This window comes from Elgaria multicarinata, chromosome 10 (assembly GCF_023053635.1).
Source record: "Elgaria multicarinata webbii isolate HBS135686 ecotype San Diego chromosome 10, rElgMul1.1.pri, whole genome shotgun sequence".
NCBI lineage: Eukaryota > Metazoa > Chordata > Lepidosauria > Squamata > Anguidae > Elgaria > Elgaria multicarinata.
The window spans coordinates 2714647-2725771 of record NC_086180.1 but is presented as its reverse complement, the minus strand read 5'-3'; the positions used below and the strand labels follow the sequence as shown (position 1 = coordinate 2725771).

Here is an 11125-nt window from a genome sequence, read left to right as displayed (position 1 = left end):
GAATTCTGAATTCCGAATTTCAAGCCTAAGGTGAGGGTTTCCTGGGCACCACGTGTGTCCCGAAGAAGCTCCTATATTCACTTCCAAAGGACGTCTCTCCCCCCCACCCCGTCTCCCCGCTCTCAATAATTTGCTTTATTGGCTTTATCAACAGGATGCAAAGCTAAAATGAAAGCAAAACGAAAACACCGAATCAACTCAAAGTAACGAAGGGGTGGCGTCCAATCTATTGGTATATTTATTTATTACATTTCATTACCGCCCTATAGCCGAAGACTTCCCGGCCGTTCACAACAGTTAAAACCAGAAAATACAAATTGATAAAACATAATATCGACGTTTTAAAAGTCTAAAACTACAGTATAAAACCGAAGTAAAACAGATACACGTAGGAAGCCAAGGTGATGATCTACGTTTAACGTCAAGGTATAAATGAGCATATTTCTGCCTCTCCAGAAATATTGATGGGCTTAAATAGGCGATGCCAGGATTAATACAGGATAGAACTGTTTTGTCCACCAGAGCAAAGCAGAGATCAGGTCTGAATAAACCTCCGAAGAGTCCTTGTATTTACGGGTCCATTTCTCTCAGAGAGTTTCAGGATCCTAATGCCATCAAATTTAAGCACTATTATAGGTTGTAGTTGGTGATTCTCTACCGAGGAGTTCAGATTCTTATGTTGTGCAGCTGCACTGCGAAGATGTGTGGACACTTGTTGTTGTTGTTTACTGAATATATAATGAGGCAGCTCTTTCTTGACAAAAACAACCCCACTTAGAAATGGATCGGTGGTCTTCATTTCAATATTTATATCAGGCCAGCGGGTCAGGATGAAATGATCAGTACATGAAAAGCATTTCTAAAAATTATATATATATATATATATATATATATATATATATATATATATATATAAAACTACACGTAGGGGGAAAGAACATTATATCTTTTAGAGACCATTCCTCCCCCAACTGGCCCACTCTAAATGTGTTAGACTACAACACCCATCAATGGAGGGAGCCAGGTTGGGGGAAGCCACTTTAGAAGCACTGGGCACGATTTAGCCAAATCTCAGCCCTTTCAGGTCTCAGTCATTCAGTGGGAGAGCTGACAAGAAGGAAGGAAGGAAGGAAGGAAGGAAGGAGAGATATATAAATGTGACAGAAAGTTCTGACCGTGTATGTGTGTGTGTGTGTGTGTGTGTGTGTGATAACTCTCACACACACACCGTTTTGGGAAACAGAAGTGTTTTTGAGCAATGGGTGCTCAAACAGGGACACACACCCCCTTCCATTGTGAACCCTGCAAACGCCACTGGAATCGGTAGTCACTCCAGATTTAGGTCAGCCTTCCTGAAGTTACTGGGACTGACCAAATCCGTAATAGATCAAATGTTGACCTCGAGCAAGAAGAGCGGCAGTAGATGGCAATTTTCAGCCTGGTTTCGCCTCCCCGGGGGTCTCTTGCTTTTATATACCTGTAAAAGAAGCAATTCATTTGTGTCTCGAGGTTTTCCGTGACTAATAAAATCTGATCCCTGCCTGAACCAATTTCTGGATCTTTCTTCGTATTCCCGCCCCGGGGACAACCTGAATGATAAACACCGTTTGCAGGTTTGTTTCATTTTGTCCCAAACTTCAGTAAGTGAGTTGTGGGGTAGGGGGGGGAATAGTCAGTGAAAGGAGAGGAACTTGCGCGTGTTAAACTACTTTCATCGCCTTTGAAAAAGGAAAAGGAAATTGTTCTTTTATAGCTGGAGATCAATAAGAAATCTCATTTCAGTCCAGGCCCTCAAAAACTATTTCCCCCTCTCTTTGGTGAGAGAAAGCTGACATTCCTCAGCAGAGAAATGGGAAAGGAATTATTTTCTTCTTCTTTCTTTCTTTCTTTCTTTTTCCCTCCCCCTCCCTCGCTTCCTCCCCCCTCCCTCGCTCCCTCCCCCCCTCTCTTCCTCCCTCCCTCCAAGAAACAGACCAGAGAACGTGTGCAGGCAGAGACGGTTAGGAGAACCTGCAATCCCATTCCGGGATTTAAAACCCTAACTTTTGTAAACCGCCCAGAGAGCTCCGGCTATGGGGCGGTATATAAATTTAATAATAAATAAATAAAACCGATGGGTCCAATCTAGCCGAAACTTCTCCTGCGCAACCCCCTCCCTCCATGAGACGAACTGGAGCTCAGCGAGAGCCAGTTCATTGCATCGGGGCTTGAGCAGGAGAATCGCTTGCTTGCTAGGACCGGCTTTGGCTTCTGTCTCTGGCGCATTTGCCCAACACCATCCCAGCGAAGGCAAGAAGGAGGGAAGGTCCGTTGGCTTCACTGGGGAGATGTAGGCACGTGATCTGGGAAACCAACGAGGAGCGAAAATGTGCTTAAGGCCACGATCCTATGCACGCTTGAACAAAGTGGGATTCACTTCCAAGTCGGCAGCATGGGCTGGTACTGCAACTTGGATTCGATCGTGTCCTAATATCAAGGCGCTTTCTGCTTTCTCCTTTTTGGAAATTATACAAAACACCGAAAAAATACCCGCAAGCGTGTTATGGCTTTTTACGGAGAAGCCACCCCCAATGTGAAGAGTTTCCCCGGAACCCAAAAGGCCGGATTTCTTGCTTTCAACATTCTGTGAATAATCTTAGGCCACGAGTTGGCTGGGAACTGCCCGCAGCCTTTGCTGCCGCTGGTGCGTCAAGCAGGAGTCATCGGGTACGTTTCCTGAGCAGCAACACCGTCTAATTTCTAGGGCCTGTAGAAGGAAAGGCAGCCTCGTCCAGAAATGACACCAGCAGAAGACCTCCGAGGCTTAAATCCTGTAAGCTCAGGAGCAAGTCCCATTGAAATCAGTTGGATTTACTTTTGAGTAAATATGCACAGGATTGCAACGTGAACGAAGCACCTAGAAAATGAAATTACAACAAACCTAGATTCTGCCTGAGCCTGAAAGGCAGAGGAATAGAAGAGCGGAGGCCCTGATCCAGACAAAGCTAGTGGTCCCATTGAAAACACTTCAGTTAAGAGCAAGTGGGTTGTTCCACCGATTTGGTCGGGACTAAATTTAACTGTCTGAAGAGCAGGAGTAATGTGGAGGTAATTGCAAATCGTGTGTTTTAGGGCACACAGTTCCCCTCTTGGCTGTAAAAGCAGGTTGCTGGAAGGCGCTCCTACACGACTGTGCCACTATATAATTTCTGTTTGGAATTCCCAGGTTTACTTCCCCACCCACTGCCCAGAAAATAAATCACTCAGAGTAGACGAGGCAGGAGAAAGGCACAATTCGAGGATCACTTGTCAGCCAGGTGAAAATCTGTCATTCAAGAGCAGCAGCTATTAAACTGCACACAAGCGACTAATTCTGGTTCTGTAAAAGATCTTTCGCTGAGCTGGATCAACAGGGGTGGGGTGGGGCGCGGGGGGGGCATTTCCAGAGATGATGGGAGGCGGAAGGGCCGGGGGGGGGGGGGAAGAGAAATATCTTTCTGTAGACACACAATAAAATCAGCTCCCCACCCAAATAGACCTGCATTATCACATTATTCTCTCCACACACCCGCTCGCCTTTTTAAAAAAAAAGAAAGAAAGAAAAGAGGTTGCTTAGAAATCTAAAAAGCACCGTCTATTTCTCTGTCTGTCTGTGTGTGTGTGTCAAAAGAAAATGTTTCAGGATCACGCCAACCCTCCCATTTCCCTTTCAGCTGCTCTCCTAATCATAATAATCAGCGCTCCCCTAATGAAGCGGCCGCCGAAGGGCACCTTGCAAAGTGGGCGAGACGTTTTCATCCGCCTGTTCAAACACCAAAACAAGACGCCAGAAGCACCATTCACCTCTCCATCTGCATCGCCGCCTCTCCATCCATCCCTCCATCCATCCATCCATCCCTCCATCCCTCCGGAGGGGCTTCGCTGGCTGGCTGGCTGGCTGGCTGGCTGGCTGGCTGGCCCGCCGCGCGCCCCTCTCGCCCAGGCAGCGCCCGCAGCCTTCCTGGGTTGGGGTCCTGGAACGGACGCGCACAACTGTTTGGAAGCGGCGGCCGCCGGGAGCCTGGAACCGACGGCAGCCGCGGCTTGAAACTTCTTCCCTTTAACTCCCCTGACAGCGGGACGCGCGTCCTGCTCCCGCCCCACACAAACATGCAGAGCAGGACCGAGCGCACCCGCGGCCCACGGACTCTTGCGCGGGTTGTTGGTGTGGCTGTGGTGGGGGTTGAGGTTGTTATTGTGATGCCCCCCTGCCCCGGCTGGTGCTTCGGGTAAGCGGAGGCTGAAGCCAGGGGGCTTCCTTGCGGAACGGGGAGCGCGGGGTTGGTGGGGGGGGGGGGAGAGTGGCGCAGAGCGGCGAGTCTTTGTTTGCCAATGAATGGCGAGGGACTCGCAAGCAGGAAATTGCGTGTGTGGCCGCCAGTCAATTTGAAATTGCTGCTTTGCTTCCCCGGCTCGCTCGTCGCTCCGCTGCCCCCTCTTCCTCCACTCCCCCCCCCCACCGCCGCGCCAGAGGAACCTAAAAAGCCCCAGTGCCGGGGAATGTCTTTCTTCAACAAATGCTTCGGCGCAGCCAGGGGAGGCGGTGGGTGGACCGGGGGCGGAGACCGGGGGCGGGCTGTCTCCCGGCCTTCGCTCTCCCTCCTCCTCCGTCGCCGCCTGTTTTTCGCTGCCCCCTCCCCTCCCCGAAATGCTCTCTCCGCCCACGTTGCCAACGACGCCTCGACCCCCCCTCCCACCCGCGGCACGTCCAACCTGCAAGGATGTGAAGGGGAGGGCAAAGCCGGAGAGAGGGAGGGAGGGAGGGGGAGGGCGGGGGGGAGGGCCGGCTTAGCTGCGCTCTGGCATCTCGCGTCTGGTCTTTTCTGCCTTTGCTCATCAGAGAGAGACGGAGGGAGGGAGAGGAGGAACGAGCGGGGGAGCCAGGCGGAGGCGCAGCGCAGGGGCGATGGACGGGGGCCGAAGGGGCGCTCCCGCGGGCAGGCCGGGCCGGCCAAGTTTGGCCCGGGCTGCCTGACGGGGAGGGGATCCATGGGGCTGGCGGGAGAGCAGGAGCCCGGATCCGGACGGGGGAAGTTCGCCGCGCTTCGGCTGCTCCATCGCCTCCCTTCGTCCCGCTGCCTCTCCTAAGGAGGGCGATCCAGGGAACGCACCCCCCCGCGCCCAATTCAGCACCCACCGATTTTTTAAAAAGTCTAGGGCGAAGGGGGGAGCAGGGGGAGGTTCGCCGCCCACCATGCTGCTCGCCTGGATCACCCTGCTGCTGGGATTCCCGGTCCCCGACTGCTGAGGCGCCGATTGGGGGGCAGAGGGAGAGGAGCGAGGTGCGCGCGGGCGTGGGGCGTGGGGGGGGTGAGCCGGTGGATGTTCCATCCCGCGGGGACGCCCCCAGGCATGAGCGATGGGGGGAGCGAGGCAGGCAGGCGCGCCCTCCTCCTGGGCGACCCCCCAGAGCGCGTCCGGGACAAGGAGAGCCGCGCGGCGCTGGAGAGCGCAAAGTTGCGCGCAGGGGCCGCGGGAGGCGGCGGCGGCGGCGGCGGCGGCATCAAGGACTTGGCGGCCGCGACGTCGGCATCCAGCCCCGGCTCCTCCAAGGAGTGCGCCCCGGAGACCGACAGCCAGGCCTCGGCCGGCGAGGCGGACTACTGCCGCCGGATCCTGGTGCGAGGTAAGGGCCGGGCTCCGAGGGGGGAGACGCGTCGACTCTGGCGGCTGCGCTTCTGCCGCTGCTCCGCTCCGTCCCGTCCCATCCCGTCCCGCCTGCCCGCCCCAGCCCAGCTCCCTCGCTGCCCTGGAACCCCCCCCGCGCCCCCCCCCTCTCCTGCCGCATTCCCTATTTGGCTTTTCTGCCCCACACCTCCCCTCAGGCCAGTGCCCCCACACCCCTCCCAAACCCCAGCCCCCTCTCTCCAAAGACGGTGCCCGACGACGCTTCCTTTTCTCTTCCTTCCCTCCTCCCCTGCCCCTCTACGAATTTCAAGGCAGCCCCCCTCCGTCTAACAAAAAGAAAGAAAGAAAGAAAGAAAGAAAAAGCAGCCCTGCCTTTCTGCAAAGATGTATCTCTCGCCCTTCTGCCTCCCCTTCGCGCACACCCCTCATCACACTCTCTGGCCCTCTCCAAAGCGCACCCCCCCCAGCCTCCTTTCTCTCCCCAGACCTCTAAGCCCCGCTTCTCCTTGGCTTCCTCGATCCCAACCAGACCTCCTTGCGCCTCTCCTCGCCGCCGCCAGCCCCCCTATACGCCTTCCCCCTTCGCCCGGAGCCCGAGCTGGGCCTCAACTTCGCCGGTGTGGTTTTCCACCCAGCCCTCCAGCCCTAACTGGCCAGCCGGCACTTCCTCCTCCCCGCATCGCCCCCTCCTTGGAGGATTTGCCTCCCCTTTCTACCCCACCCCACCCCACCCCGAAGTCTTCCTCCGCTGGCCGCAGTTGGCCCCTTCTCAACGAAGGCGGCCCAGGGCAGCTCTTGTGCCGGCGCATCTTTCGGGGTGGAGATGGAGAGAGAGGCCGTTTTGAACGAAGGTGTGTTTTGGGAGTGGGGTGGGGTGGGGGGAGGCTGGAATCCTTCAAGCGCCTGATAGAACGGGGTGGGGGTCAGGGTTGTGGGGGGTGGGGGTGTCTGACCCGTCCCTCTGCCCCCTCCAGCCCCCCCTCCGATACCCGCCCCATGCCTCTGGTGCGTGTGGGCGAGGGGGGCTGGTGCCAGGTGGCTGCCTGGGCTTGCAAACACTGGTCGCAGGAAAACGGCGTCACGGCAGCATCAGCGAGTCCGAAGCGAAGACTTCTCCCTCCTCTCTCGCTCTTCGCACAAGAGCCTTTTGCTCGCGAAGGGGAGGAAGAGGCAGGAGAACGCGCCCTGGGGCTGCCTCTGGCCTCTGGCGCCCCCGGCTCAGCCCAGGCGCAGGCGCAACCCTTGGCCCCAGTCTCGGTGCTGGTGCCCCACCACCACCACCACCACCACCACCACCACCGTGGAAACAGACCGTTTCCTTTTCATCCAATTGGAGAGGAATTTGGAGAGGGTCGCGGGGGTCGCGATTCGGATCAAGAATCCCGACCCCCCAAGTGAATGTATGCTAAAGGAACCGGGGCGAAAGGGAGCACGGAGGAGGCCCGTCTCTCGACCTGCCTGCCTGCCTGCCTGCCTGCCTGCCTGCCTTCAAGAGATGGGTTCCCCGAGGCTGTGGAAGGCAGCAGGGCTCGCGGTTTCCTGAAGTCCAGAACGTTCAGGCGACCATCAGTTGGTCTTTCGCGATTGTCTTTCGGTCTGCCCCTAGTATGCCCCTTTAATGGCAAATGTCTACACCGTCACTTGCATATGATAGAATAAATGTGACCCTTCGCTGCTTTTGCCTCGATGTTCCGTCCCTCGTCTCTGGGCCGTCCTAGGCCGTTTCTACACCTGCCTTCCCCCCCCCCCCCCCGGGATCATCCCTGTGCATCCAAGTGACACACAGGGGATTCCGGGAGCAGGCAGGGACGGGCCCTCCAGTTGCCTGGGATAATCCTTAGGGGTAGAAAGGGCCCGAGTTCCAGGTTTTCGGGTCGAGGTGCCCGAGTGCCACTCCGTCTCCGCGCGCACCGCGTTTCGCCTCATATGGACGCTGTTCCCGCCACCCACCCGGAGCCCGGTTCCGCCCGCCCTCGCCTGCTTCTTGCCATTTGCAAGGTTTCCTTCTTTTCTCTTTCGTTCCAAGGTTTGGTGTGTGTCTGATGGGTGGGCAGCAGCTAGAGATAATTTCCTGCCGCTGACTTTGGATGTACTGACGGCCTTTGGCCCACCATCACGCCCCAAAACAGACGCTCTTTTAAAGAGAATGAATTTCGGGAAATTCTAACACGCCTCCCAGGGCTTAGGGCTGGTGGGCCTGGGCCTGTGCGCGCTCGTCTTCGACTGGGCGGCCCCCGCCGCGGCCTTGCTAGAGATGTCCCTCCGTCGCGCGCTGGTTTGTTCGCTCATCCTCATGCCGAATCGAGGCCCTTTCTTCTCCTTCCTCCCAGGTGGAAATTGCAGGGGCAGCCAGGCCCCGGGGCTTCTCCGGACCCTCTCCGGCTTTGCGTTTTCTAAAGACGCCCCAAAGGGCTGCGGAGGTCCCACCGCAGGGCCCGTGTCAATGGGAATCCCCAGGATAGAACACGTTTAAAACGGTATGAAAACTGTATATGTCATGTGTCCTCGGCCTGAACAGTTGTCATAACCATTATAAACCGTTATAAGCAGTAGTGTAGATCCTGCCCAAGAGGTGAGGCAAGCAGGCCGGCAGGCCTGGAGGGTTGGCGGCTGGGAATGGAAAGGCCTAGAAACTCGCTCGCCGCCCCCCCCCCCCCGCCTTTGGCCCTCCTCCTCATTGTTCCAGCCACTGCTGGGCTTTAGACCTCAGCCAGGCAAACGAATCCCCCCCCCCCTATTCCGTGATTCATGCACCCCACACGAAAGTCTCCGTTTTAAATGAGGCATTTTTTTCCATGGAGACTTTTAATTTTTTGTTTTGTTTCACTTTGCTTTTAAAACATGTTGCGAAAGCGGAAGAGGGAAGGAAAAGGAAAAACAAAGCGACAAAACAAGCCCCAGGGAGCGTCTCACGCAAACCGCCCCGCGTTTCTCCGAGTCCGCCCGCCCCCCACTCCAAATCGGGCTTTCCTCCTCTCTTAACCCCCCCCCCCTTTAAGGAGCAGGGAAGAGAGATACTGGTTGCATTCTTCAAACGTGCAAGTTTGGAATATTTGGGGGGGGGGGGTGGAAAGAAGTTGCACAGGCGGGGATATGCAAAGGCCGTGGGCCTGGGCCGATGTTTGTGGAAGGAAGGAAGGGCAGGAAGGCCGAAGGAGCGAACGTTGCCATCTCTGCGTGTGGCTGGATGAATAGATGATAGAGGAAAATCGCCCGCGGAATCTGCCTGTCCGTCTTTCCGTGCAAAGCCCGAAGCAGTAAACACAGGGCAGGTATCGTTCAATGGCGCCAGGGCCCTCATCTGTTTCTCTTTACATTTCCCCAGTGCGGCCTTGGATACTACTGGAATTAAAGATGGCTCCCTACACAGTGATTTTAGACAGATTCCCGTGTTGCTGCTTCTCTCTCTCTCTCTCTCTCTCTCTCTCTCTCTGTCTCTCTGTGTGTGTGTTCTTCAGTTTACTGGGAAATGTCGCTGATAAATGTGTTGATCTGTGGATGGCGAGATAGATAGACAGATAGATTAGATAACGATTTCATTATAGGTATAAAAAGCAGATACGTTCAATGTTTGTATAAACCACCAGTTTATTCGCGTGTGTCCATCAGGAGGTATCCCCGCACCTCCTTGCCTTCTCAGGCCTTTTGACACTGACGTTCGCAGGCAAGGCTTTTGCAAAATAACACTGCTCGCCTCTCAAGGCGTGGCCCTCAAGCCCTCTGCTACGGAAATGTCGATGTCCAACGAAATGCGCGTTTACTTGGTCATAAGTGATCCCAGGGCGGCTGGCTTCTCACTCAGGTGGTCTGGGATTTTAGCAGGCTGTTCAGTTAACTTCAAAGGAAGTAAATGGTCCTCGATCCAGATAGCGTTTTGACTCAAGTGGTCCTCGAAACAGAGCTGAAGAGCCCAAATGCAGCCGGACCTTTTAGGCCCTGCGCAAATTCTGTTGATCTCAGTGCTCCCAAGCAGATACGTAAAGCCCGTCCTGTTGAAATAGGTGTGATTCAGATACCCTGTTTAATAATAATCATAATAATTTATTTCTTACCCACCTCTCCACTTGGATTGAGGTGGGGAACAACAGTGTAGGGTCTGGATCGTGCCCTACATTATTTTGATAGCCCTGTGTTATATAACCCCACCTAAGTGCTATTTAATTGCTGTACTCCTACTGAGTGGTGTTCCTTTGAAAAACAAATATTTGGTTTCATTGATATTTAATTGAATGTTCATTTGTTCATTCGCTTTGGTAGCACAGTGCTGTACTGCTAATTTGTGACGGAAAGCAAATCATGTCCATAAACAAATAAATGGTCCGTTGGCCATAAACAAATAAACAGCTCAACTTTGTTGCCATTTGGGGCACGATGGAGGCTAAATTAGGCTGAAATCATATCGCCACTTACCTGGGAGTAAGCACGCCGTTAAATTTAATAGTACTGATTCAGTATGTCTAGGATTGTACTGTTAAGCGCTTTTAAAGCCACGTTGAAACCAGTGGGAGAGATTTCAGCACAGGGCCTTCCATCAGGGCCCATGGATTTTACACAGGAAACCTTCTCGGGTGGGTTGTGCCCAGAGCTGGTTGTTAGATCCTTCACACAGGCGGAATAGAGACAAAATCCCATCCAAGGGGCAACTTACACACACACACACACACACACACACACACACACACACACACACTCCACCTGCACTTAGGGCAATTTTCAAGGGACGCTTGTGTAACTTAGCCTCTTAACTCAATGATCTTTTTACGTAAGTTACATTTTTATAAACGCCACGACCCTGTATTTCTTCCCGGGCTCTTCCTTTCACCACTATTTTTTCTGGCCCAGAGACACCCTTGTTTCTCTCTCTCTCTCTCTCTCTCTCTCTCTCTCTCTCTCTCTCTCTCTCTCTCTCTTTCTCCCGCCGGCTTTCATCTTCCGGGCGATCTGTATCACGCCTGCGCTTCCTTCCTTCTTTGCAATTCTGTCTGCCTGCCTGTTTCCCTCTCTTGGTGGAGAACTAGAAACCCTTTCTTTTCCATATATACGTCCCCGTCCCCCCGTCCCCGCTCTAGATTTTTTTCCCTTTCGACAGAAAACATATTTCTGAATGTAGCCCCTCCCCGGCCCTCGTCTCGGTCACTCAGCCCCCTGACCTGTTTCTAAGGCCGTTCGCCCTGGCATCCCGCGCCGGGGAAAGCCGCCGATGAAGCCTCTAGTATGTTTCAAGTTCATCATGTCAATTTCGCCCTAGGAAGTTATGAGGAGGTGTGGTTTGCTGTGTTTTGTTTTTGCAAGGCGCATGTGTCTGTGAAGGGACACATCTCATGGCGTGGGGGTGGGGGGGGAGCGGTTTACAAGGGATTTAGGGCGGGGAGCAGAACAGAGCTTGCTATTTCTGCGTGCGCAGAAGTGTGTGTACCACTTTGGCCTCCTTTTAAAGCTGATGGTTGGAGGATACCTTGGGAGAAGCCGGGGTCATCCC

General features: G+C 54.4%; 1 protein-coding gene across 1 annotated transcript in view; it reads left to right on the top strand.

The window, feature by feature from the left end:
• Nucleotides 1-5370: 5370 nt before the first annotated feature.
• VAX2 (ventral anterior homeobox 2) overlaps nt 5371-11125 on the top strand; it is a 54398-nt gene continuing 48643 nt past the window's right edge. Inside the window, exon 1 of the mRNA XM_063136058.1 lies at nt 5371-5644. Within this exon, the coding sequence (XP_062992128.1) occupies nt 5371-5644 (274 nt within the window). The remainder of the gene's footprint in view (nt 5645-11125) is intronic.